This window comes from Podarcis melisellensis (assembly GCF_964234715.1).
Source record: "Podarcis melisellensis genome assembly, chromosome: 12".
In the NCBI taxonomy this organism is placed as follows: Eukaryota; Metazoa; Chordata; class Lepidosauria; order Squamata; family Lacertidae; genus Podarcis; species Podarcis melisellensis.
Window position 1 is genome coordinate 54586409 of NC_138544.1, and position 27946 is coordinate 54614354.

The 27946-nt window shown below is 48.6% G+C and overlaps 1 protein-coding gene across 30 annotated transcripts in view; it reads right to left on the reverse strand.

Annotated features, from left to right (window-relative positions):
* The window catches only part of OBSCN (obscurin, cytoskeletal calmodulin and titin-interacting RhoGEF), a 274889-nt gene that overhangs the window by 221423 nt on the left and 25520 nt on the right, over positions 1-27946 (reverse strand). For all 30 annotated transcript variants that reach the window (XM_081931293.1, XM_081931304.1, XM_081931294.1 and 27 more), the window contains exons 3-6: positions 16483-16752; positions 7018-7278; positions 2904-3206; positions 678-944 (exon numbers count right to left, since the gene is read on the reverse strand). In XM_081931293.1, the coding sequence (XP_081787419.1) occupies positions 678-944; positions 2904-3206; positions 7018-7278; positions 16483-16752 (1101 nt within the window). The remainder of the gene's footprint in view (positions 1-677; positions 945-2903; positions 3207-7017; positions 7279-16482; positions 16753-27946) is intronic.

The window sequence follows — 27946 nt, forward strand, 5'->3', positions numbered from 1 at the left end:
GGGGGAAAGCCATCCAATAAACATTATATGATTTAGCTGGCTAAATTAGTCCTATTTGGGCGAGCGAGGAGACCAGGGGAGAATTAGCTGTGGGATCCCAGAGCGGGTAATCTTCATAAAAAGGGGAATGAGGGAAGGAAGGGGAATAAAAGATCAGGCTAAGTTCAAATTGAAAGCCAGGCAGAATAGCTCTGTCTTACAGGCCCTGCAGAAGGAGGTTAAATCCTGCAGGGCCCTGGTCTCATGGGACAGAGCATTCCACCAGGTGGGAGCCATCACTGAGAAGGCCCTGGCCCTGGTGGAGGATAGTCTGACTTCCTTAGGTCCTGGGACCTCTAAACTATGATTATTCATGGACCTTAAGGTCCTCTGTGGGGCATACCAGGAGAGGCAGTCCCGTAAATATGAGGGTCCTAAGCCACAAAGGAATGGAATGGAATGGCCTCCCCAGTGCAGCTTGCCTGGTGCCTGCATTAAGATATTTTTGGTCCCAAGTGATGAACCCTTTATTCTTTCAATGTGCTAGCGAGAACAACTGAACCTCCACTTTCTCACACATCTACGTGGTTAAGGCAGAGCTTGCAAGCTCTGAAACACAGCTCTTTGCTTCTGGATTTCTGGTCCCCCCTCTCCCCAGCAAATAAAAAAAATCCTAAGAAATATGCATATAAAAATACCTTTCAAACTTATCTTGGCAGTGCTTTCCAGATTATTGGCGACAAATTTCACCTCTGCTTCTTTGAAAACACTTGTGACCCTTTTGACGGTGAGGCTGTGCGACGTTTTGGTTCTTGTAATGATGTACTTATCGCTGTTCTGCACCATGTTGCCATTAACATACCACGAGCCGGAACAGGTATTAGTGAGGTCAACAGTGAAGATTGCATCCCTGCCTGGCGCTACTTCTACATTTCTCAGAGGGCTTTTCACAGCCAGGACTGGTTCTGTGGAACAGAAGAAGAAAATGCAGTTGAAATGACCACCTACTAGGCAAAAAATAAAGGGAATGCAACTCAGAAAACACGTCATCCTTAGGTAGATTGCTACTGTATTGAGATTACCGTATTTTTTGCTCTATAAGACTCACTTTTTCCCTCCTAAAAAGTAAGGGGAAGTGTGTGTGTGTGTGTGTGTGTGTGTGTGTGTGTGTGTGTGTGTCTTATGGAGCGAATGCGCAGCGATCCCACTTGCTGTTCTGGCTTCTGAGATTCAGAATGTGTTTTTTTTTTCTTGTTTTCCTCCTCCAAAAACTAGGTGTGTCTTGTGGTCTAGTGCGTCTTATAGAGCGAAAAATACGGTACATTTGTGAGATGACCAGTCTCATATAATCAACATGCTTAAGTATGCATGAAGAGGTTAATTCCATAGAGTAAGCTGTCCTGCCAGGCTTAGCTAGGTCACTCCCCCTCACCTTGGAAGGAAGGCAATCAAATCTATTGTTGTACATCCGTCTACATGAGAAGCTCATCTAGAGTTCCTGCAGAAATAATTTAGGAACTTTCACCACTGTAACTAAGCCAAGTTTTACTGCCTGTGTTTTCTGACTGATGTATGAAAAAGCACATGAACCTGACCTTTGAAGAGTTTGTAAGTAAACCATTTTTTAACTTACCAAATGTGTGGTCTTTTTCTATGCTGGGTAAGGGGAACTTTGGGAGGAACTTAGAAGGGCATATTTTAAAGGTCTGCCAGCCTGTGTTTCCATGCCTTGCTGCATATTTTTGGTTTTAAATCTCTGCTGGCGTTCTCTCCCTTAAGATATTCCCCCTTCATGGGCTTCAGGGCCAACATAACACTGGATGACCAGAGAAATTATTATTGGCTCACATTTTTTGAGATGAGAACTGTTTTGCAAAAATAGGAGAAATGCAAAACTCTAAAGAATAATTACATTTCAACCCACCCATTAGCCCAGGAGTTGAGAAGCAGGATTCACAAAAATTAAATTCCTCCATCATTCCTACCCTCCACAATACTCTCAATCTAACTTGTTCTTCCTCAGTGGCTCTTAGCCTAACCAACTTCTCAGAGATCCTGTGAGACCAGCCTGAGGAGGTTAATCCTAACTCATATCAGAACCTTACTAAATCATACCAAGAACCTTGAATAAGTTACTGCTGAATATTAGGTTCACCTCTGAATAGTCTGTGGGATGTGAAACACAAGAGCAGTCAAGTACAACATTCCTAGAGTGAACATGTTTACACATGGGGAGGAATGTTTGTCCAGCCAGCAGGTAAACTTCCTGTTTCCTTCTGGGCTGGGACAGACTTCCTCTGCATGTGACTAGAGGTGGGCGTGGCCTCACCTGTGCAGGTAATGACAAAAGCACAGGGCAGGGCAGGCATCTCTCTATGACTACTTTCGTCGAAGAAGCAACATCTGCTTAGCCAAAGATGCTCTCTTGGCCTCCAGCCAAGAGAGGACAAAGGGACTGTCTCTTTATGGGATAGTTTCCAGGTGTATGTTACTTTCCTAAGCTAAGTCTGCCTTCTGGGATCCGATTGTGAACAGAATGTGAGTAAACTCTTTTTATACTTTTATAGAAGATTGTGTCATATCTTATCTTTTATAAGGGAATAAGGGGAAAATACCAGAAAAGTTCTTATAGAGGCTTTAGCGAGCCTGAGCAAACGCATCCGCTGCGAGTTTAAAAAGGGGGATGTTACTCTGCTAAATTGTAAACTTGTTTACAGAAGCTGGAAAGGTTATAATCAAATAATATATCCTCTTCTGCATCCCTGAACATTCCCACATAGTCAACCCAATACAGCAATCACTTTTGATGTTCTAAAGCTCACATCCATCTCACTACCTTCCAATGGCGTCTTCATTTCATGAGATGTAGCAGGTCTGTGCACCCAACCTCAAGGACTGCAAACACCTCCTCTTTTCATACTCACCAAGGTGTAGGGTTCCTGGGAAATCAAGGTAGCCGCTCTGGCCATAGTTGTTGACTGCAGACACTCGGAATTGGTAGTCAGCCTCTTCAGCAAGGTTGCTCACAGTGAACTCGGTTTCAGGAACGGGGGATTCATGGCATCTCAGCCAAGTGAATCCAGTCAGTTTCTTACGCTCCACTACATATCCATCAATAGGGATGGGGCGCTCCATCTTAGGCGGGGACCAGGATAGCATCACTGAGGTTTCTGTTTTATTTTTCACCACTGGGTCAACTGGTGGATGCGACGGAGGCTTCTTTGGAGCTGGGTAGTACGAAAAAAGAGGGGGGAAATAAGTTGATGTGTTTGAAAAGCCAAGATAATTATTATTATTTTGTTTGTTTGTTTGTTTGTACCCCACCCATCTGGCTGGGTTTCCCCAGCCACTCTGGGCGGCTTCCAGCAAAGATTAAAAATACCGTATTTTTTGCTCTATAAGACACACTTTTTCCCTCCTAAAAAGTAAGGGGAAATGTGTGTGCGTCTTATGGAGCGAACGCAGGCTGCGCAGCTATCCCAGAAGCCAGTACAGCAAGAGGGATTGCTGCTTTCGCTGCGCAGCGACCCCTCTTGCTATTCTGGCTTCTGAGATTCAGAATATTTTTTTTCTTGTTTTCCTCCTGCAAAAACTAGGTGCGTCTTGTCGTCTGGTGAGTCTTATAGAGCGAAAAATACGGTACATTAAAATGTCACACATTAAAAACTTCCCTGAACAGGGCTGCCTTCAGATGTCTTCTAAATGTCAGGTAGTTATTTATCTCTTTGACATCTGATGGGAGGGCGTTCCACAGGGTGGGCGCCTCTACCGAGAAGGCCCTCTGCCTGGTTCCCTGTAACCTCACTTCTTCCAGTGAGGGAACCGCCAGAAGGCCCTTGGAGCTGGATATCAGTGTCCGGGCAGAACGATGGGGGTGGAGACACTCCTTCAGATATACTGGGCTGAGGCCGTTTAGGGCTTTAAAGGTCAACGCCAACACTTTGAATTGTGCTCGGAAATGTACTGGGAGCCAATGCAGATCTTTCAAGACCAGATCATTTAGGGATACACACACATCAATGCCAGAGGCAACAAGCTAAAAGTCATGCTGCACCAGACATCAATCCTTGTCTCCAGCTACCACAAAATTCCACAGCCTTCTTCACCCTTGCTTCAGGGAAGACCAGCCCTACAATACATTGCAGCTATTTTAATACATCCAAATTTAAGTTTGCTCCCTTTTAGCCTAAGAGTTCATCCAGACTTCCACTTTTCCAGCCGCTTCCCCCCCAGGAAACCCAATCTTTACTGCTGAATCAGTTTTGAGTTCCATGCTCTCAGCAGGGTGCCCCAAAATGTGTGAGATTGCAGAGGTCATTTCTGGGCTCCACAAGATTGCACAGGTCATGAGGAACAAGGGCTGGGAAGACAAGCGTCCCAGTTTCCCAAGTCAACACGTTGGAGGGTCTGCCTGTCCCAAGCCTGTCTGCTGCCATCCCTGTTGTCTAATACGGTGATTGCAGAGTACAGCACAGTTCACCTTTCGGCGAGAAAGGTCCTTCTTGCAGATGCTGACAAAAAGCCAAATTACACTAAGCTCATTGTGTTCCACTGTGATTGACACAGCCATGCTAGCACATGGGATCCACAACCAAACGCCAGAGTCATGGCTGGTGAGTGGAGCGGTGGCTGCAAAAATGGCTCCAAGTTTTCTACCTAAATGCAGGGCCGGATTTAGGTTTGCTAGGCCCTAAGCTACTGAAGGTAATGGGGCCCTTTCTATGTCCAGCTGTCCTTTGTCAACAACAAATTGTCACTGTTTTTTTGTCTTGAATATATGCTATGTGGTAATTTATGGTCCTAATAGGTATCTAAAGCCATTTGCACATGCAGAATGTAGACACTCTATATATAGAAATGAGCAAACTAGTGATATTTTAGGGAGCAGGCTAGCAGGCGGGGCCCATGACTTACATCATAGGAGCCTACACAACACAAAACACTGTATGCAGGTTTTATTTTATTTGTTTTTTATCTTATATTTTGGAAATGTACATCCAGTTGTTTTTTCCTTTAATTTTTTCGGGGGCCCCCAAGAGAGTGGGGCCCTAAGCTATAGCTTCTTTACCTTATACAGCCATACCTCATGTTGAGTCCACTTCAGGTTGCGTTTTTTCGGGTTGTGGACTGCCGAAACCTGGAAGTACCGGAACGGGTTACTTCCGGGTTTCAGCAGTTGCGCATGCGCAAAAGCACTAAATTGTGCTTTGCACATGCACAGAAGCACTGAATCGCAACCCGCACGTGCACAGACATCGGTTATGAACTCTGCGGGTTGCAAACGTGCATCCCGCAGAGATCACATTTGCAACCCAAGCGTCCACTGTACATACCGTATTTTTCGCCCCATAGGACGCACTTTTTCCCCTCCAAAAATGAAGAGGAAATGTGTGTGCGTCCTATGGGGCAAATGCAGGCTTTTGCTGAAGCCTGGAGAGCGAGAGGCATCGGTGCACACCGACCCCTCTCGCTCTCCAGGCTTCAGGAAGCTATCCGCAAGCCTTGCAAGCCCGGCGGGAGTTCCCGCGGGCTCACAAGGCTTGCTGGCAGCAGCCTGCAGCCTGCAACCCTGGCGAGTGTCTGCAAGCCTTGCGCGCCCGGCAGGAGCTCCCGCCGGGCGTGCGAGGCTTGGGGCGGCAGCCTGTTGCCCGAAGCACAGGGAGCCCTCCAGAGGGTTGGGGCGGCAGCCGCGGCTGGGGGGGGAAATAATTTTTTTTATTCATTTCCCCCCCCAAAAAACAAGGTGCGTCCTATGGGCTGGTGCGCCCTATAGGACGAAAAATACGGTAAATCCGGCACTGCCTAAATGTGACCAGCATGTTGAAATGGAACCATCAGGATTTTCCATAGAGCAAACAAGGCGCTTTTCTAATAGAGCCATTAGAGTTTATAAGACACAGAATATAAATAGGGAACCTTGGCCTGATACACCCTCCTTCCTTGGCTATCTACATAAATATATATATCAGTGTCACAAGATATACTGCCATCCCCCCTGAAGTTTAATGGGAAGGCCAAAGCTGCAAAGTGCCGGACTGTTTAGCATCCAGCTCAGGTTCGGTAGGTTGGCTACATACTGAAATCAGATATTAGGTACTGACCCTTGACTCATTAAGCTTAGTAACATTTAGTCAGATCCCCACCTCCTCTGAAAGAGCATTCTCAGGTGCAAGATCGTTTTGTTCAGCATGAGAGGGAAGCAACATGCAACTGTCGGGTCACTGTTGTCTGGGGTGTCAACAGCTTCTGGGTTTGCTTAGGAATCGCAGAAATTTGCATTTTTTTCAAAATCCTCATTAAAATTCAGCAGCAATTCATTGCAAATTTCTCATAAGAAATATTTGGAAGCAGTTCTGACTACTATGCATGTTTTGCAAGCAATTTCCCATAATGCATTTTTATATATTCTTTTCACAAATATATTAAACAGATGGAGAAGTGCTCCACCCTGCTGCTTCAAACAGCTGGTTGAAACTTTTATTATTCAGGAGATCTGCTTGTGTTCCAGTCCTCCACAAGAGGGCCAGCTTCTTCCCTTGAGAAGCCCTGGAACCTAAGACTTAAAGCTAACCATAGCCACTTTCCTCATCCTAAAGGTAAAGGTAAAAGGACACCTGACCATTAGGTCCAGTCGTGGCCGACTCTGGGGTTGCGGCGCTCATCTCGCTTTATTGGCCGAGGGAGCCGGCATACAGCTTCCGGGTCATGTGGCCAGCATGGCTAAGCCGCTTCTGGCGAACCAAAGCAGCACACGGAAACGCCATTTACCTTCCCGCCAGAGCGGTACCTATTTATCTACTTGCACTTGACGTGCTCTCGAACTGCTAGGTTGGCAGGAGCTGGGACCGAGCAGCACGAGCTCACCCCGTCGTGGGGATTCGAACCGCCGACCTTATGATCGGCAAGTTCTAGGCTCTGTGGTTTAACCCACGGCGCCACCCGCATCCCACTTTCCTCATCCTAGTGCTGGCCTATACCATAAGCTGCAGAGCAACCATACCCTGTGGGTTTCACATAGAGGAAGAGAAAACAGCTCACCGGACACAGTAAACTGGGTGGATGTTCTGCACTCATCGGCCACAAACACAATCTCTGCTGAGTCCTCCATTTTACAGTCTCGGATTATCAAACTGTGCTCTTTGCCGGATGAAGTGATGGCAATTCTGCTGTTGGGCTTCAGTTCTTCCTTGTTCTTTAGCCACCGAAATTTCTGGCACTTGTTTTCCAGCTCCACGCAGAATATCGCTGTGTCATTTATGCTGACTGCGGTCTTCCTTGGCAGTTTCTTGATAATATTCCCTTTGGTGGAGCGGAGATTTTTAAAGAAATTATTTTTAATAATAGTAATAAAAAAAACATTAGCGGAACATTTAAATACAAGGACCTAAAAGATATAACATTGCTTAAATCACTTTCTCTAATTCGTAGAGATTTAAAACCCTGTGCACATAAATTACAGAGGTGAATCCTACATAACTATTTGTATTATTACTAGTGAAGTGACAGAGGGAGATTTTGTGAGCGCATAGGGAAATCAGAGAAATGTAGTGAATAACCAAGACCACATTAATATGAGGATTTGCAATTTAAAATACAGGTGAAACTCGAAAAATTAGAATATGGTGGAAAAGTTCCTTTATTTCAGTAATTCAACTTAAAAGGTGAAACTAATATATGAAATTGACTCATGACATGCAAGAGAGGTATGCTTCTACTTCTCAGAGGTCCAATCTTGCTCGATTTGCAATCCTTGTTTTGCTGATTTTCTTGAATATTCTAATTTTCTGAGATTGTTAATTTGGGGTTTTCATAAGCTGTACGCCATGATCAACGCAATGATAACACATCAAGGCTTGACATATCTCGCTTTGCATGTCATGAGTCTATCACATATATTAGTTTCACCTTTCAAGTTGAATTACGGAAATAAAGGAACTTTTGTACGATATTCTAAGTTTTCGAGTTTCACCTGTATATGGAAAATGTTAACTGTGTATCCTATGTAGTTTATGTCAAGAATGCCAATACTGTACACATATTTGTGTCTTTGTTTCATACATAGATGCATACACACACACGTCTATAGCTTTCACAAACACAGACTAGGTTCACGGTATCAAGTACTACTTCAAAGGTGGTTTAGAAAGCCTGGCCTTATTTCTAGTAATGGGTGAGATTCACCTGCCTCTGTGATGATTGAGCTTTCTTTAAAAAGGTAAAGGTACCCCTGCCCGTACGGGCCAGTCTTGACAGACTCTGGGGTTGTGCGCCCATCTCACTCAAGAGGCCAGGGGCCAGCGCTGTCCGAAGACACTTCCGGGTCACGTGGCCAGCGTGACATCGCTGCTCTGGCGAGCCAGAGCTGCACACGGAAACGCCGTTTACCTTCCCGCTAGAAAGCGGTCCCTATTTATCTACTTGCACCCGAGGGTGCTTTCGAACTGCTAGGTTGGCAGGCGCTGGGACCGAAAGACGGGAGCGCACCCCGCTGTGGGGATTCGAACCGCCGACCTTTCGATCGGCAAGCCCTAGGCGCTGAGGCTTTTACCCACAGCGCCACCCGCTTTACAAGTTCTTTACAAGTTCTTAAACTTTCTACACATCTACTCAGAAGCAAGTCCTACTGATTTCAATGGGGCTTACTCGCCAGGTAAGTGGATGTAGGATTGGCTTAGGTTTGATTTGCCCTCAAATCACCCAGTTGTAAAGCTAGCCCATTGCATGGTGAGTTCGCTCCTCCCCCCAGTGGAAATAAAGACACATGACACAGATATTTAAGGTTAGTGGGCTAAATACGGCCACAACTTTATTGGTTACAGGTGATGAGCGGTATTGGCTTAGGCATTGGTCCTGGAGCAGCTGGAAGCGGCAAAGAGGGAGATCCCTGGCCGCGCCTGCGTTAAATGGACCATAAAGAAGGCTGATCGCCGAAGAATGGATGCTTTTGAATTATGGTGTTGGAGGAGACTCTTGAGAGTCCCATGGACTGCAAGAAGATCAAACCTCTCCATTCTGAAGGAAATCAGCCCTGAGTGCTCACTGGAAGGACAGAACGTGAAGCTGAGGCTCCAATACTTTGGCCACCTCATGAGAAGAGAAGACTCCCTGGAAAAGACCCTGATGTTGGGGAAGATGGAGGGCACAAGGAGAAGGGGACGACAGAGGACGAGATGGTGGGACAGTGTTCTCGAAGCTACCAGCATGAGTTTGACCAAACTGCGGGAGGCAGTGGAAGACAGGAGTGCCTGGCGTGCTCTGGTCCAGGGGGTCACAAAGAGTCGGACACAACAACAACTAAACAACAACAATGCCTCTTGCTTGTCAGGGTGCAGGACATGGAGAGACATCTCTCTCTGTGTGTAGAAAATAACCTACTGTACAAGAGTTAAATTTACATGTGTCCCTCTGCACACTTTTGCCTCTGACCTCACCCACCACTGGTATGTGGCCCCTGGAAGGCTGCCTAGATCAGAATGCGGCCCTTGATGCAGAAAAGTTACCCCACCTTCCTTTAGAGGAAGGGAGGGGTGAAAATGAAACAAATTAATGAAGGTGTGTACTGCGGTTGTCTCTCACTCCAGAACTGAGCAAACTCTGTAAGCAACAGCTGGAAGAAGGAGCTGTTCCGTTCTTGCCGTACAGGCCAGTGAATAAAGCAGCCAGCCAACTCCACGTCTGTTACAGCGGAGAGAGGTAGCAGCTGCTTGCGAAAGTGGCCATGTTGTTCTTGTTTGCGAAGAAGTCTCTGGGGGTAGAAATGCAACGACCATCCTATCAGTTGCTTGCTAAGGCAAGCTGGGTGCGATACAGAAACTATGCAGGCAACTGTACACTGGATTACCCCTCTGCTCTTAATATACTCAGCAAATAGTGCAATCAATATCAAGGCTAGCATTACAAAAAATTGCTTTAGAAGACCCTGCCTGACCTTTGGCTGGAGCAAACAAGCCATTGGCATTAACTTGGGGCTTACAGGACAGATTGTGCATTTCTGTCCAACGTTCCCCTGCCTCTCTTCCTTCCGACATTTCCTCAGCTGCATCTTGCACCCAGGGTAGCCAACATGTGGCCCTTCTGTTGCTGCTGGGCTCCAACTTCCATTGGAAGTCTGAATATCCAACAGTCAGAGGTGGTGGGAGCTGCAACCAAGCAACATCTAGAAAGCCACAAGTTCTCCGTCCCTGATCTAAGATGTGGCGTTCCCTACTGCATGCACAAGATGGAAGAAGGTCTCTGTTTAGAAGAGCCTACATCTCATGAAAGAGGGGGGTGCCCCTTCTAAGATCAGGAGCGGGGAATCTGTAACTCTCTAGGTGCTGCTGGACTCCAGCTCCCACTGGCCCCCATGGGAACAGCCAACAGTCTGAGATGATGGGGGCTGTAATGCAGAAACATCTGGAGTGCCAAAAGCTAAGCACCCCACCCTACAGATTCAGGAGGTACAAAATGCAGTTTATCTGAAGGAGCGTCTCCACCTCCATCGTTCTACCCAGACACTGAGGTCCAGCGCCAAGGGCCTTCTGGCAGTTCCCTCACTGTGAGAAGCCAAGTTACAGGGAACCAGGCAGAGGGCCTTCTCGGTAGTGGCACCCACCCTGTTTAATGCCCTCCCACCAGATGTCGAAGAGAGCAACAACTACCAGACTTTTAGAAGACATCTGAAGGCAGCCCTCTTTAGGGAAGCTTTTAATGTTTGATGCATTACAGTATTTTAATATTTTGTTGGAAGCCGCCCAGAGTGGCTGGGGAAGCCCAGCCAGATGGGTGGGGTATAAATAATAAATTATTATTATTATTAAGAAGGTGCAGCAGGTATCCTAGAAGGCTTTGCAACTAGACTAGGCCCCACTCCCTTACACACCCTCATCAACACTCCCTGTGCTGTGCTCTAAAGATCATTTGAGAAAAGGCAGAGCAACAACACACAGGTGTTTGTTAGTCTCCACCTGCAGTCATAGCTAGGGACGTCTGAGAATTTCAAGGGGCATGGAAGGGGAAGCTGCCTGTGTTTCTACCTGGCCAATATGTCAAAATCCTGTTTGTTTGTTTGTTTGTTTGTTTGTTTGTTTGTTTGTTTCTTAGCAGTGAGTTAACAATTGTGAAATGTTGGAAGAACTCCAAAGATCTATCGTTGGAAGCATGGCGTAACAAAGTATTGGCAATCAATTATATCAGCAGAAAACTAGTCGAATTCAGGCACAAATACAAAAGAGTCTCAAGGGCCATTTAGAGCTGCCTTTGGCCCCCAGACTGGAGCACTCTCCACCCATTGTCTGCAGAAGCCAAACCAAGAGCTACCAGGCTCACCACTGCTGTCCTCCTAGTGCTCCACTAATGGCCAGCTTTGTACCTCAGGAACTGGCTTTAATGGTCCTGCTCAGCTGCTCGTGCAACAGTGTTACATAGAAGAGCCATAAATCCCTTCCTACGCCCCCACAGCATCCGCTTCGTATTTTCTCTCCAAGTGCAAGGCCTGGAAACATTTGGCTAGCCACTCCCAGCCTGTAGGATGGTGGAAGTTTTCACATTTCAAAGAGGAGGAGGAGGCATGAGAAGCACTCAATGTGACAACATGGACTCTTGAGGGTGCGAAAGGAGAGATAGTGGAACAACACACTGCTAGTTTTGCCGATGCAAGTGACCCAGAGCTTCCTCTTTCGGTGCGTGCATTCGGAACACCCGCCCACCTCTCCCTACTTTTAGAGCTTGTTGCGCTTGACCTTGCTATGCCCTCGTGTGGGAATTTCCCCCACTTGGCTGATTGGCTGTTGCCATTTGGGTTTCGCCTGCCACGTAGCAAATCATCACAACTTGTAAGGTTGCAGATAGGCTTGGAAGCCACAAGATTTACCCACCCGGGAAGAATGGCAGATGAAGTTGATGGACTATATGGAACTTGCGGAAATGACTGGCAGAATCCGAGACCAGGGAGAAGAGTCGGTGGAAGAAGACTGGAAAAAGTTTAAAGACTATCTACAGAAATACTGTAAAATTAATGAATGTTAGAAAAATGTTGGAATGAACTTACATGGCTTTAGTAGACATGTTATAAGGAACTAAGTACAAATAGATTACTAATGTATTAAAGGAAAAAAATTAGGTTAGAACATGTTAAGAAAAATTACAGGACAGAAGAAGATGGAAAGGAATTGCTGAAACAGTTAATTGAAGTGGAATACAGAAAGGGAGGTGTGAGGAGGTCGTTGAAACAAGTGAATGAAAGATAAGATATTGAAACTATTGGATGTGTTTTAAACTGTTGTTTTGTTATGTTAATTCAATGTTTTAGTGTAATTGTTATGTAGTGTGTTTTTGTATTGTATGGTATTGTTTTGTTTAATTCTTTTGCTTTCTTCTGTAATCTTTAAACTGTTAATAAATATCATTTTTTTTAAAAAAAGGTTGCAGATAGGCTCTGGTTCAAGCCACAGGGATGGGAGAATGCTCTCGCCACCCCTATGTGAAGTGTATTCCATTAAAGGAATCCAGGGACTCGATGGTTTGGTCAACCCCTGAGAGGGGGTTGTGCCCGTGCCGGAGTCCAGGGGGACATTTGGGTGGCGGAGATAGCCTGTCCCCAGCTTTCTGCTTATCCAGGTGTTCACCCTTGGCTGACCTATGCTGGAATCCTGGGTCAGCGCTCCCTGCATGGCAGGGAGCTAGTCGAACCAGAGCCTATGCAACCAGTTACTTTCTGTAATCCATAAAGTTGTGGGCTAAATTCTGCCAATTCTGTACCACTAGCTCCTTGTCACCACAGTTTTCCATTTTTGTCAAACCCAGCCTACCACTAAAAAGCAGTAAGGTTTCCATCTAAAAGCTCATTCAGACATGGGCATTCATCACTTGATAGCTCTTGATGGCTCTTATCTGAATGTGTGAGAATAGATTTCTCTGTAAAGTGTTGTGTCTGTGGGGATCGCAAAGGTTAAGGTAAACCTGACCGTTAGGTCCAGTCGCAGACGACTCTGGGGTTGCGCGCTCATCTCACTCTATAGGCTGAGGGAGCTGGCGTTTGTCTGCAGACAGCTTCCGGGTCATGTGGCCAGCATGACTAAGCCACTTCTGGTGAACCAGAGCAGCGCACGGAAACGCCGTTTGCCTTCCCGCCGGAGCGGTACCTATTTATCTACTTGCACTTTGAGGTGCTTTCGAACTGCTAGGTTGGCAGGAGCTGGGACTGAACAACGGGAGCTCACCCCGTCATGGGGATTCGAACCACTGACCTTCTGATAGGCAAGCCCTAGGCTCTGTGGTTTAGACCACAGCACCACCCGCGTCGTAGGGAATGTCAAATGTGATTGCAAACACTAGACCGGTTATGGCAGTGCACGATAGCAGAAACCAATATTCACTCTTAAAATGAAGGGCCAGTTAGATAAATCATGGGAAACGGATTTGAATAAATTATCAGCAGCAAAACAATTATGAAAGGCAGGATGCCACAAGATAATAGTTTGGAATAAAATTGGGGGTTACAGTGGTGCCCCGCAAGACGAATGCCTCGCAAGACGGAAAACTCGCTAGACGAAAGGGTTTTCCGTTTTTTTAGCTGCTTCACAAGACGAATTTCCCTATGGGCTTGCTTCGCAAGACAAAAACGTCTTGCAAGTTTGTTTCCTTTCTCTTAACACCGTTAATACAGTTGCGACTTGACTTCGAGGAGCAACTCATAGAACGCAGTGTACATAGTAGCCTTTTTTGAAGTTTTTTAAGACTTTGGGATTTTTGAAGCTTTTCCAAAACTTCTTTTGCAGCCATTTGGTAAGTTAAGCTTTTAAAACTTTTTTTGGGAGGGTTGGATTTTGGGTTGGGGTGTTTGGAATTCAAGGACTTGGTGTTGGGGAGGGGTTTGCAAGAATCTGGAAGCTTGTGTGTGTTTTTTCCTGCATTTTTATGATTTTTTGTGACCATTGGGGCACTCTGCTGTTTTTTTAAAAAAAATCTGGATTTGAATTTCTGTGTGCTGGGTGGCTGGGGGAACAGTTGGGGAGGGGTTTGCAAGAATCTGGAAGCTTGTGGTTTTTTTCTGCATTTTTATGATTTTCTGTGACCATTGAGCCACTCTGCTGTTTTTTTTAAAAAAATCTGGGTTTGAATTTTGAAATGCTCTTTACAGTATGTGTGACTTTAAAGAGCACTTAATAAACTCTTGTTGTACCAAATTTGGCTTTGTTTGGACTTTTTTTGACCATAGGAACGCATTAATTGATTTTCAATGCATTCCTATGGGATTTCGTGCTTCGCAAGACGAAAAATTCGCTAGACGAAAAAATTCGCAGAACGAATTAATTTCGTCTTGCGAGGCACCACTGTATTCTTTAGATTCTGGAATAAGACATACTGAAATAAGACAGAATAATAATATCTGAGCTGAACGCTTTATGCTCATTCAGAGAGTGCAAGAGTGCTCAGAGCTATCTTAAAACTGGGGAATATATATTGAAGACTAGAAAAGGGGGTTAGCACTTCATGACCAAATACAATGTGAAGGCAGAACATTACATGGCATGTGTGCTACAGCCCTCAAGGGCACTTGAAACAGGCAAATGTGCTTGGGGAGAGGGTGATTTCAGTGGAGAAAAGTCAGTGGGACGGGAGATTAACCCTTCCTCTGCTGCTACTTCCTCTCTACAAGCTGCAGCTTCTCCTGCAAGATTCAGCATGTGTGAAATGAGATAAACATGTATATCATACCTTGTAGCTGAGGAAGGCAGGGGAAGAGTTACCCACCACACAGAGAGACTTCTTCTCTACTGCAGTTTCTGTGGTGCAAGGCACACCCTCTCAAAACGTTTTGGTTTGAGAAAGCTTTCCCTGAGGTGTGACCAAGTCATTTTTAAAAAATCTCAATTGTACAATTGTACCTGTAGGAATGGTTTAATGTTTTTAGAATTTGTAGAAATGATTTTTAATTGTTTTCAGAATTCACATGATTTGCAGTGTGTGTGTATATACTATGATGGCCGCAGGCTGTTTATGAATTTGTAAAATAAATAAATAAATAAAAGTGTATTTGCCTATCAGAAGTGCTCCCTGGGGTTTTATTATGTATGTACGGTACATGTTATTGCATGTCTTCAACCTGCAGGATGCAATGTATTTGTAAGGCATGCTTCATACCTTCCAACATTTCTCCAATGAAAATAGAGACATCCTAAGGAAAAGTGGGACATTCCAGAATCAAATCAGAAACTGGGGCAGCTTCTCTAAATCAGGGGTGTCCCTGGAAAACAGGGACACTTGGAGGGTCTGTTGCTTTTCCACATGGGCCTTCTTCACAAACATTTCTGACTCCTCATTGCCAACTTTTCTCTACTATGAATGTTCTTAGATGGTTTGTAGACCATCCTCCTTTGGGCAGGATACAAATTTATACAAATCACGAATGAGTGCTGCCAGATTCACAACTTGCCTTAGAACAGGCACCCCCAAACCTTTGGTCCTCCAGATGTTTTGGGACTACAATTCCCATCATCCCTGACCACTGGTCCTGTTAGCTAGGGATCATGGGAGTTGTAGGCCAAAACATCTGTTGTTGTTGTTTTTAATTCTTTTTATTAAGTTTCAGTTACAACATCAAAGAAAGAGAAAAAAGAAAACCAAAAAAGAACACAAAAGACAAAACAACAATTTCAAAAAGAAAAAGGGAAAACAAGAAGAAAAAATATCCACACCTAACACCAGTAAACATCAATCTCTGTTACAATTCTATATCTTATTCTTTAAAACTTGATATATTTAGGTATTTAGATCTTTCTTCTACATCCCTGTTGACCTCCTTCCCTCTCGATTTCGGGCTTCCTGATGAAAGGAAATTTTCAATTTTCAGCAGCTAATAATTGTTGGTGGTTTGCGCATCGTAAGTTTTATAACAGACCTGCTATAGTTTTTAAATTTCTATAGTTTCCTTCAATGTATACCATAAATTTATTCCAATCACTAATAAACTTTGTATTTTTTTGGTTTCTAATTTTTTGCGTCATTTTTGCTAATTCAACATATTCAAATAATCTTGTTTGCCAATCCCTAACCGTTGGTATATTTGTACTTTTCCAATTTTGTGCAATTAGTATTCTGGCCGCTGCTGTCGAATATTGGAATAAAATCTTATCTTCTTTTTTAATTTCGTCCCCAATTATTCCTAGTAAAAAGGCCTCTGGTCTTTTAGGGAAAGTATATTTAAATATTTTTTTAACTCATTATAAATCAAATCCCAAAATTTCTTCATTTCCTCGCAGGTCCACCACATATGGTAGAAATTGCCTTCTTTGATTTTACACTTCCAGCAGGCCTTATTTCCTGTTTTGTACATTTTTCCTAATTTTGCTGGTGTGATGTACCACCTATACATCATCTTCTCCAAATTTTCTCTAAGTGTGACACTTGCCGTAAATTTTATTCCATTGTAGGCCAAAACATCTGGAGGGTTGCAGGTTGGGATGCCTGCTTTAGAAGCACCCTAAGGGGAAAAAAAATTTCATGTGCTTCATTTCCACTTACCTTGGACACTTAATTCTGCAATGGTTCTGCTTCCCTCTTTCATTTCGCATATATAGACAGCATCGTCATCCATGGTAACGTTCTGGACTGTAAGCTTCCGATACGTGCCTTCTTCCTCAATGTTGTACTTTTGGCTCTGCTGGAGTTTTGTCTCCTCTTTGAACCAGGTGGTTTCTGTGCTGGGAACGGGCACCTCACACTGGAAGGAAGCAGATTCCTTCTCCCGAACTTCCAGGTCTCTAAGTTTCATCTTGAAAGGTATTCTCGGTTCTTGGGAGCAAGGAAAAAAAGCAATAAGTATGGGAGCACAAAAGCATAACAGAGCCAGGTAAGGATTGCTCTGAATACACTATGATGAAATAGTTAACAACAGGGGAGGGAGACTTGGGCCCAGGTGCTGAAGGTGGCCCTTCAAGCCTCTCTATGTGGCCCTTAGGATGCTCCCAAGGCCATACCTTTTCTCCTGCCACGAGATCCATTCTAAAGTAGTGACCTATGGATTGTCTCCATCAGAATTATTGGAACTGGACCTAGCCACAGCAAAAAAAAACCTCACTCAAAAACTTGAGGAGATTGACCTACAACAAAACACCATTTTGGGTAGTGGCACTTGCTCACCATTAAATCTTGGCATAGTGCCCTCTCAGCAAATACCATCTTATTTGACTTCTTTGTCTGTAGCGGCCCACAGATATGCCTTTATTAAGGCAAGATTTAACGTCTTTCCTTCCAATGTCTTGAATAATAGATTTTCCAATGGTCAGATCTCAGCGGTGTGTGTGTATGTGATAATAGATCTATAGAATCCTTACAACATATACTATTCTGTTGTTCACTACATTCAGTTTCTCGGAACAGATTTTTGTCCCCTTTATTATTGGAAATCTCGGGTGACTCCTTGGAAACACAGCTAATACATTTACTGCAAGATTCTGATCCAGGTAGGTCCCTTTCTGTTGCCAGATTTCTGATAACAATATTAGCTTATAAGAGGAAAAATGGATTACTCTATGATTATTGATTTTGCCTAAATAATATTGATTTATATTGATAATCTGATATTTTAAGCGCTATATTGTTCTTATTTTAATGGAATTTAGAAATTCACGGTTTGAGATGTACTTGATTTAAACGTATTTTAATTTATTAATTTTATTTTTTGTACCTGCTTTGCTGTATGATGTATTGAATATGGGCCTATGGCCGTAATAAACTATCTATCTATCTATCTCTCCTGCCACGCTGCTCCAAGCCTTGCTTTGTGTCCTCTTTGAGTGTTTTTGCCTGGCTGGACTGTGTCCCTGAACACTGATAATGCATTTTGCTTGGGATTTTTTACCATGTGTGGTGGGACTGCAGTAAAATCAAAATGTTTTGGGAAATGATATACAATGAACTAAAGAAAATGTTCCATTTAACATTTGTGAAAAAGCCTGAAGCTTTCTTATTAGGGATAGTGGGGAAAGACCTGCCAAAGAAACTAAAAAATATCTTTATGTATGCGACAACGGCGGCAAGAGTCTTAAAAGCACACAGACAGAAGAATGAGGAAATCCCGACGAAACAACTGTGGCAAGAAAAACTGATGGATTATTCGGAATTGGCAAAACTGACACACAAACTATGTGATAAGGATAACTGTCACTTCAAAGATGAATGGGAACCTTTTATGAAATATTTGAAGAAGCAACAAAATGAACTGGACTCTTTGGCAGGTTTTGAATAAACATTCACAAACTGTGATGGCCTGGGATTCCGAGTCTGAGAGCGATCTGGAGGAACCCCAGCCGGCACAGGAGTCCCCGCCTCCAGGGCCGGCTGAACTGGGGCAAGGCCTAGTTGCTGAGGAAACTCAAGAGCAGGCACCAGGTGAAATCATTCAGGCCCCAGAGGTGCTGGAAGACTCAGTGGCTACAGGTGAGCCTCCTCCAGGACCCAGTAACCCTTCGGCCTCTCCTGATCTGCAGAGGCTTAGGGCAGAGAGGCGAAGGGAACTGGTGTCTCCCAGGAGGAGTGCTCGCCTTAAGGCCAAGAGAGGCGGGGCTTCTGGGGGCCGGGACCGCCCCCGGCCTTAGAAGAAGATAAAGGTCAGGCAGCCCGGTCTCAGGTTGCGGGAGCAACGTCGTTGTGAAGTATCTGCTTTACCCAGTCCTTGTTTGGCACTCCCAGTGTGCCTATTCCTCGCCTGGATTCCTGCTTCTGCCTTACCAGTGTTCCTGTTTCCCCGCCTGGATTCCTGCTTCTGCCTTACCAGTGTACCTGCTTCCCCGCCTGGATTCCTGCTTCTGCCTTACCAGTGTTCCTGCTTCCCCACCTGGACTCCTGCTTCTGCCCTACCTCCGTTCCTGCTGACCTGCCCGGCTCCCTGTTGATCTTGGCCTACGGTAATAATACCTCATCCCCCCTGGGACCAGCACAGTTTGCTCCCGCCACACCCGCACTCCCTCTTTGTTGGGGTGCGTTCGGGAAGATTCAGAGGCTATGGCTGACCAAGCGGCTACATTGTTGGCAATAGCCCAGGAGAACCAGGCCTTGACGCACACCGTGCAGCAGCTCAGTAACGTGGTTGCGGCACTACAGCAGCGTTTGGACGCCCTACCGGCTCCTGGGGCCGACGCCCCGGCTTCTGGCAAGTACCCAGTGGCCTTGCCTGAGAAGTTTGATGGGGCTCCGGCCAGCTTTCCCATGTTCCTTGCCCAGGCCAAGCTGTATATTCAGGGGCGCGCCCGGAACTTCCCCGACGACCGCACCAAGGTGCATTTTTTGATTAGTTTGTTAAAGGACCAGGCGGCCAAGTGGGCGTTGCCGCTGCTCAGGCAAGACTCCCCCTTGCTGGCAGACTACGGGGGGTTTTGCAATCTGTTGGAGGCCACGTTCGGCAACCCTTTGAAGGGGAGTCAAGCCAACCGGGCGATTCGGCGGTTGAGACAGGGCAAGTCCAAGGTGGCCGCATACACCACAGAATTCCGGCTGCTGGCACAGGACTTGACCTGGAACGACTCTGCTCTTCGGGACCAGTATCTCGAGGGGCTTTCAGATGAGATACTGGACCAGCTGGCCACAATGGAACGCCCCACCACGCTAGACGCTCTTATTCAGCGGAGTCTACAGATAGACGATCGGCTAGAGGACCGGCGTCAGGCTCGGGGCCGCCGGCATCTCCAGTTCTCGGCCCCGGGGTCCACCAGTAGCCCCACAGGCCCAGCTGAGTCATTGGAGGAACCCATGCAGCTTGGGGCAGTGCGGCCACGCCTCTCCCCCGCAGAGAAGTCGCGGCGTCGGGAGGGGAATCTATGTCTCTATTGTGGCGGAAGCGGACACTATGCACGATCCTGTCCTGAGAAACCGCCAACCCCAGTAGCTGATGGCCCTGGCTCCCTGGGGTCCCAAACAGCACAGAATGGGACCGCACCAATCGAATTACAACACCTTATGGTTCCGGTACATCTATACCCTCCAGGAGGGCCATGGATTCTTACCCATGCCCTGGTGGATTCAGGGGCAACCCGCTCTTATATGGACGCTGCTTTTGCTGCCCAGCATCGGGTGCCACTTCGGAACAAGCCAGAACCGGTACAGGTGGAGGCAATCGACGGACGGCCACTGCGTTCGGGCGCCGTCACTCGAGAGACCCAGCCCCTGGTCCTGTGCCTCCAGCAGCACCGTGAGATGTGAACTCTGGATATTGCCTCCATGCCCCGGTTCCCCTTGGTGCTTGGGATGGACTGGCTAGAGGATCACAATGTGCAGATTGATTGGGTCAAACGGACTGTACACTTCCCAGACCCCAGTTCGTCTACTGAGACTGAGATGCTAGCAGCTGCGCCCACTGAGGAGGCTGCTGCAACGCTCCCCGCGGAGTACCGGGACTATCACGACGTGTTCGAGGAACGGGGGGCAGACCAGCTGCCGCCGCATCGGTCCTTTGACTGCGGCATAGACCTCCAGCCCGGAGCGCCTCTACCGGTGAGTCGCTTATACTCGTTAACAGAGCCAGAGCGCGAGGCTTTGCAGGACTTCTTGCGCAAGAACCTGGAGCGAGGGTTCATTAGACCTTCTACCTCGCCCACTGCTGCGCCAGTGCTCTTTGTTAAAAAGAAATGTGGGGAGCTCCGCCTTTGCCATGATTACCGGGCCCTGAACAAGATTACCATCCCGGACCGGTACCCCTTGCCCCTTATTTCGGAGTTACTGGAGCGGGTGCAAGGGGCGCAGGTGTTCACCAAGCTAGACCTCCGGGGAGCCTACAATTTGATTCGGATCCGCGCCGGGGATGAGTGGAAGACAGCATTCGGGACCCGGTACGGACAGTTTGAATACCTGGTTATGCCCTTTGGTTTGTGCAACGCGCCTGCTGTGTTTCAACGGTACATCAACCACGTATTTCAGGACTTGCTAGACAAGTACGTGGTGGTGTACTTGGATGACATTCTGGTTTACTCTCGTGACCCGGCGTGCCACGAGGGCCATGTCCGGACCGTGCTGCAGCGCTTGCGCGAGCATCGTCTGTATGCAAAGCTCAGCAAGTGCGAGTTCCATCAGCAGTCAGTGGACTTCCTGGGTCATCGACTCTCACCAGGTGGGGTGCAGATGGATCCTGGGAAGGTGGCAGCGGTTCGAGAATGGGCGGCACCTCGGAACCGCAAGGACCTACAGCGTTTCCTGGGGTTCGCCAACTATTACCGGACCTTCATTGCGGATTATGCTCACCGCACCACCCCGTTGACCCGGCTTCTGCGCCCCAAGACGCCGTTTTCCTGGGACAAGGAGGCGGAGGAGGCATTTCAAGGGTTGAAGGCCTGTTTCCAGAGAGCGCCAATCTTGCAGCATCCGGATCCTTCTCGACCCTTTGTGGTAGAGACTGACGCCTCCAGTACGGCTCTCGGTGCCGTCTTGTCTCAGCAGCACGAACCGGAAGCGCCACTCTTACCCTGCGCCTTCTATTCCCGCCAGCTCCTTCCAGCGGAGCGTAACTATACCGTGTGGGAGCGGGAACTGCTGGCCATCAAGGTGGCCTTTGAGGTTTGGCGCCACCATCTTGAAGGAGCAAGACACCCGGTGGAGGTGAGAACCGACCACCGGAACCTGGAATACCTCCAGACCACCCGCAAGCTGAACCAAAGGCAGATCCGGTGGGCGTTGTTCTTTTCCCGGTTCCAGTTCCGGATCCGCTACATCCCTAGCTCCCAAAACCAGAAGGCGGATGCCCTGTCCCGGAAACCTGAAGACAACGCAGACACGGTTCAGCAAGCAGCACCCACCACGATCCTACCACCAGCTGCATTCCTGGCCACCCAGGAGGTTGAGCCACTGCAGGCTCGGGTGCGGGAACAGCAACGGGTCGACGCTTGGGCCCAGGAACGACTCCGGGAACTGGCCGAAGGATCATGCCCTCAGTATCCAGGGCTGGTTTCGCATCAGGGTCTTCTGCTGCACCACGGGCGCCTGTACATCCCACCAGGGCCGCTGCGGGCTGAGGTTCTCCGGATGACCCATGACGCTCCAGCGGCGGGGCACTTTGGGCGGTATCGGACCACCCATCTGGTAAGCCGTGAGTTTTGGTGGCCCCGCTTGAAGGCTGACGTGGCTCGCTACGTCGCTGGTTGTGACGTCTGCAGGCGGGCCAAGGGGCCTACCGGGCGACCCCCCGGCCTTCTTCAGCCGTTGCCGGTTCCACCACGTCCTTGGCACACAGTTTCTCTAGACTTTGTAGTGGAGTTACCCCCGTCTCGTGGCTGCACCTGCCTTCTAGTTTTCTCCGACCACTTCACGAAGATGGTGCACTGTGCCCCCTGCCCATCCATACCCTCAGCTAAGGAAACCGCGCAGCTGTACCTTCAGCATGTCTTCCGCCTGCATGGCCTACCTGAGCGGGTAGTATCCGACCGCGGCGTTCAGTTCACGTCCCGGTTTTGGCGTGCTTTGCACCAGGCCCTCGGAACAGAGGTCTGTCTCTCATCTGCTTACCACCCACAGACTGATGGCCAGACAGAACGGGCGAACGCGGTACTGGAACAGTACCTCCGGTGTTACTGCAGCTACCAGCAGGACGACTGGGTCGACCACCTAGCATTGGCGGAGTTCGCTTATAACAACGCGGTGAATGCGTCCACCCAGCAGACCCCGTTCCAAGCCAGTTATGGGCTTCACCCACGGTTGTTTCCGGATGTGCTGCCGGCATCTGCGGTCCCTGCGGTGACAGAGTGGCTTCAGGAGCTCCAGTCCCAGCAACAGCTGTTGATGGAGCAGCTGCGCCAGGCCAAGGAGGCGTACAAGGTCCAGGCCGACCGCCACCGCCAGGTGGGGCCGGAACTTCACGTCGGTGACTTGGTATGGCTTTCCACTCGCCACCTCCACCCTTCTCGACCTTCGCGGAAGCTGGACGCCCGGTTCACCGGCCCGTTCCCTATTGTGGACCAGGTCTCGCCTGTGGCATTCCGTCTCCAGTTGCCAGCAAACCTGAAGGTTCACCCGGTATTCCACAGGTCCCTTCTGAGTCCGGTGGCCCCACCCGACGAGTTCCACCCAGACCGTCCCCGACCGCAGCCAGTTTTGGTGCAGGGAGAGCCAGAGTACGAGGTGGAACGCATTCTGGACTCCCGATACCGCAGGGGAAGGCTGCAGTATCTCATTGACTGGAAGGGGTATGGGCCAGAGGACCGCTCCTGGGAACCAGCGGTCAACGTCCACGCACCTGCCTGCATCCGGGAGTTTCATGCAGCGTACCCCAGCAAGCCGGGTCCGGGCCCTCAAGTGAGGGGGGGGCCTGGGAGGGGGGATGGTGTGATGGCCTGGGATTCCGAGTCTGAGAGCGATCTGGAGGAACCCCAGCCGGCACAGGAGTCCCCGCCTCCAGGGCCGGCTGAACTGGGGCAAGGCCTAGTTGCTGAGGAAACTCAAGAGCAGGCACCAGGTGAAATCATTCAGGCCCCAGAGGTGCTGGAAGACTCAGTGGCTACAGGTGAGCCTCCTCCAGGACCCAGTAACCCTTCGGCCTCTCCTGATCTGCAGAGGCTTAGGGCAGAGAGGCGAAGGGAACTGGTGTCTCCCAGGAGGAGTGCTCGCCTTAAGGCCAAGAGAGGCGGGGCTTCTGGGGGCCGGGACCGCCCCCGGCCTTAGAAGAAGATAAAGGTCAGGCAGCCCGGTCTCAGGTTGCGGGAGCAACGTCGTTGTGAAGTATCTGCTTTACCCAGTCCTTGTTTGGCACTCCCAGTGTGCCTATTCCTCGCCTGGATTCCTGCTTCTGCCTTACCAGTGTTCCTGTTTCCCCGCCTGGATTCCTGCTTCTGCCTTACCAGTGTACCTGCTTCCCCGCCTGGATTCCTGCTTCTGCCTTACCAGTGTTCCTGCTTCCCCACCTGGACTCCTGCTTCTGCCCTACCTCCGTTCCTGCTGACCTGCCCGGCTCCCTGTTGATCTTGGCCTACGGTAATAATACCTCATCCCCCCTGGGACCAGCACACAAACTGTTTATTGTAATAGACAACTTGAGGATCTTTACAATTTTATAACATGCTGTGATGGGATAATGAGCTGCTTGTGCGTAAAAGCTTGATCCCTCTGGTGTTTGGCAGTTCAGCCAAACCGAGGCACTAACGGAGCCTCCCAAGGCATGACTCCGTTAGTCGCTGGTAGAATCTGACAGTGGGCGTCTACGAAATTTACGCCAACATAGAAGTTGTTTCACGGACATGCGCCTTCGTGACTCTCTACGTGACAGCTTCCGGCGAAGGGTGGGAGTTGCCAACGGGGGTCTTGTTACCTCTGCACTATTCTCACTAGAAGTATCCCAGAGCCCTCCCTCCTCCGACTCCCCTTTTGCCGGAGCTTCTGCTCTCCCCCTGCTGGTTCCCTCCTCCGCTGCAGAATCTCTCCGAGTCTGCTGGAGCCTCTGCACCAACTCTCTTTCCGATGACAGTTCCCTGACATCCACCTCCCCCTCAGGGCCCCCTTCACCCCCCGCGTCCTCTCCCACTGGCGGTGAGGGCGGAAAGCCCCTAAAGGAACTCTCCTCATCGTCCGAGGATTCAAACACTTCTAACCATGGCGTACCGTCTCTCTCCCCGTCTTCCTCTTCTTCGTCGGAGTCGGCTTCCTCACCCACCCCTGACTCTGGGAACCCTCCAAACTCTCCTTCCTCATCAGTGGTCCCAAAGTGTTCCCTTCTAAATCGTGCCACGGGTTGCGGTTTTTTGGGGAAACGCCGATGAAATGTTTCTATTAGAACCTCGTCATTGACTACCTCAGCGGGTACCCAAGTGTTTTCCGACTCTATTTCCCCCTCCCATTCTACCAGATATTCCACCTGATCCCCCTTCCACCTGGAATCAATGATTCCTGCCACGTTCATGTCGCGTTCTCTCTCTTCTATCACGGGCGTTCGGGAGACCTCTCTCTCACGCTCCCCCCCCCCATTCACGTCCCTCTCGGTACGGCGACAGTAATGACCTGTGAAATACTGGGTGCAATTTCATGTGACTGGGCAGTCTGAGTTTGAATGCTACTGGGTTCACCTGCTGTATGACCTCAAAGGGTCCCAATCTTTTGGGTTTCAGTTTCTTACAACCCCCCTTGAAAGGTAGTCCCTGGGTGGATAGCCACACCCGGTCTCCCACCCTTATAGTTTCACCTTCCCTCCTATTTTTGTCTGCTTGCTTTTTATATTCTTCCTTGGCTCTCTCTAAGTTAAGTTGTAGCTGACGGTGGATGGCTTCCATCTCTTCAACAAAATGTTCCGCCGCCGGCACACTCCACCTCTCCCCTCCTTCCCCTGGAAATGCCCTGGGATGACACCCATAATTTGCCAGAAAGGGACTCAGCCCTGTGGACACGTTCTCAGCGTTGTTGTAGGCAAATTCTGCCAGAGGTAACTTATCTACCCAATCATTTTCTCGGTCCTTTACATAACACCTCAGGTATTGTTGTAAAATCCCGTTTGCCCTTTCCGCTTGCCCATTTGTTTCCGGGTGCCGGGCAGTGGAGAAATTGATTTCCACGTGTAGTAAGCTCATAAGTTTCCTCCAGAACCTGGAAGTAAACTGTTTCCCTCTGTCGCTGACCACCCTCAAGGGGGCGCCATGCAACCGGAAAATATGCTCTACGAACAACTTGGCGGTTTCCTCCGCTGTGACCGCATGAGAACAGGCTATAAAATGACACATCTTAGTTAATAGATCTACCACTACCATGACCGCCGTTTTGCCCTTGGATTTTGGCAGGTCCGTCATGAAATCTATGGAGACTGCCTCCCATGGCCTTTCTGGTGTGGGTAAGGGTTGTAAGAGCCCCGCTGGCGCCACCCTCTCCCCTTTCGCTCGCTGGCACCTGTCGCAACCCCTGACATATTCCCATACATCCTCCCTCACCTTGGGCCACCAAAATTCCCTGGTAACCAACCACATGGTTTTGTGCTGTCCAAAATGCCCCGCTGTGGGGCTATCATGCAACTGCTTGAGTACTCTGCCCCTCAGTTCCCCATCGGGTATGTACAGTGCCCCTTTGTAATACAACGCCCCACTCTTTTCTTCAAACCCCCCTGTGTTCTCCGCTGTCCTCCTGAGTTCTCTGAGTTTCTCTTGGGCGTATTCGTCGTTCTCCGTACCCTCTAACAGTTCTTTCTGCCCCACCAAAGCCGCCCCACACACCCAGCGGTCTTCAGGGATTACGTGCCTTGCTTCCGGCGCCCCCTCCCCCTCTAAGTACTCAGGCTTTCTGGAAAGAGCGTCCGCCCTTACGTTCTCGGACCCTGGCACGTAACGAATCTCAAAATTGAATTTGGAGAACTCCTGGGCCCATCTCACTTGTCTCTGGTTCAGCACTCGGGCTGTTCTCCAGTACTCCAGATTTTTGTGGTCAGTCCGGACTTGAACCTTGTGCTGCGCCCCAATCAGCAAGTGCCGCCATCTCCGGAATGCTTCATGAATGGCGAGCAGTTCTCGGTCGTATACTGTGTAGTTCCTCTCGGATTTGTTCAACTTCCGCGAGAAGAATGCACACGGTCTCCATTCAGACGCATCTTTCCCCGGCTGGAGAAGCACGGCCCCTACCGCTCGGTCTGACGCGTCCGTCTCCACTCGCATTGGTTGCCGTAGATCCACGTGCAAAAGTTGCTCCTCCGACGCAAACGCTGCCTTTAAGCGTTCGAATGCCCCTTGCGCTTCTTCCGTCCAAGCAAATTTTTTCTTGCTGCTAAGACAATCCGTGATGGGCGCTGTTAAATGGGCAAAGTTCTTGATGAACTTCCTATAGAAGTTTCCGAAGCCCAGGAACCTTTGCACGTCCTTCTTGGTCTTTGGTGTTTTCCATTCCAGTACCGCTTGAACCTTGCCGGGATCCATAGCCAACCCCTTGTCAGACAACCGGTACCCCAGGAATTCCACCTCCCTGCTATGAAACTGGCATTTCTCCAGTTTCACCCACAGCCGATTTTCTCGCAGTTTGCTCAGTACTTCTCTAACATCTCGCACATGCTGCTCCTCATTCTCTGAGTACACCAGGACGTCATCTAAGAACGCCACGCAGTTCTTGTAGAGCAATGGCCCCAGGACGTGATTCATAAATGATTGAAAGCAGGCGGAGCCCGCTTGTAATCCAAAAGGCATAACTAGGTACTCAAACGCCCCCAAGGGGGTGAACATAGTGGTTTTCCACTCATCCCCCTTCCTCACACGTATCAAGTTATATGCCCCCCTAAGGTCCAGCTTGGTAAAAATCTTCCCTTTTCTCACCCGTGTCAGAATGTCATCAATTCTGGGCATAGGGAAAGTCACTGGTTCTGACACAGCATTTAGGGCCCTGAAATCACACACAAGCCTGGGTTTGCCCGTGTTTTTTTTGTCCACAAAGAACACTGGGCTGCCCCCCACCGCTCGTGACTCTCTGATGAAACCTCGCTTGAGGTTCTTGTCAATGAACTCCCTTAACTCCTGCATCTCACGGTCTGACATGGCATACAGCTTGCCCACTGGCAATTGTGCTCCTGGGAGTAAGGTGATTTGACAGTCAAAGGGTCTGTGCGGGGGCAGTTTATCTGCTTCCTTTTCACTGAAGACGTCAACCAAATCAGCGTATTGTGGTGGCACCTTCCCCTTGTCAGTCACTTCCATCCCTGCTAGAGTGGCTCTGGCCCCTGCCTGACCCTCTCCCTCCTTGCAGTGTTCTAGGCAATGTGCTGAACCAAAGGAAACAACCCTCTGATGCCAGCCTACTAGCGGATCGTGTAGTGCCAGCCAGCTCATTCCCAGAATGATGGGAGCTCCTCCCAAGGTGGCTACATTAAACGCTATCAGTTCTGTGTGTCTTGCCACCCTCATAATCATTGGCACAGTCTGTTGGCTCACTTCTCCCCCCAACAGTTCCCTCCCATCAATCGTGGTTACTTGCAAAGGCTTACTTAATGGGAGAGTTTGTATCTGGTGTTCAGCAGCAAACTCCTTACTCATGAAATTACAGGAGCTGCCTGAAT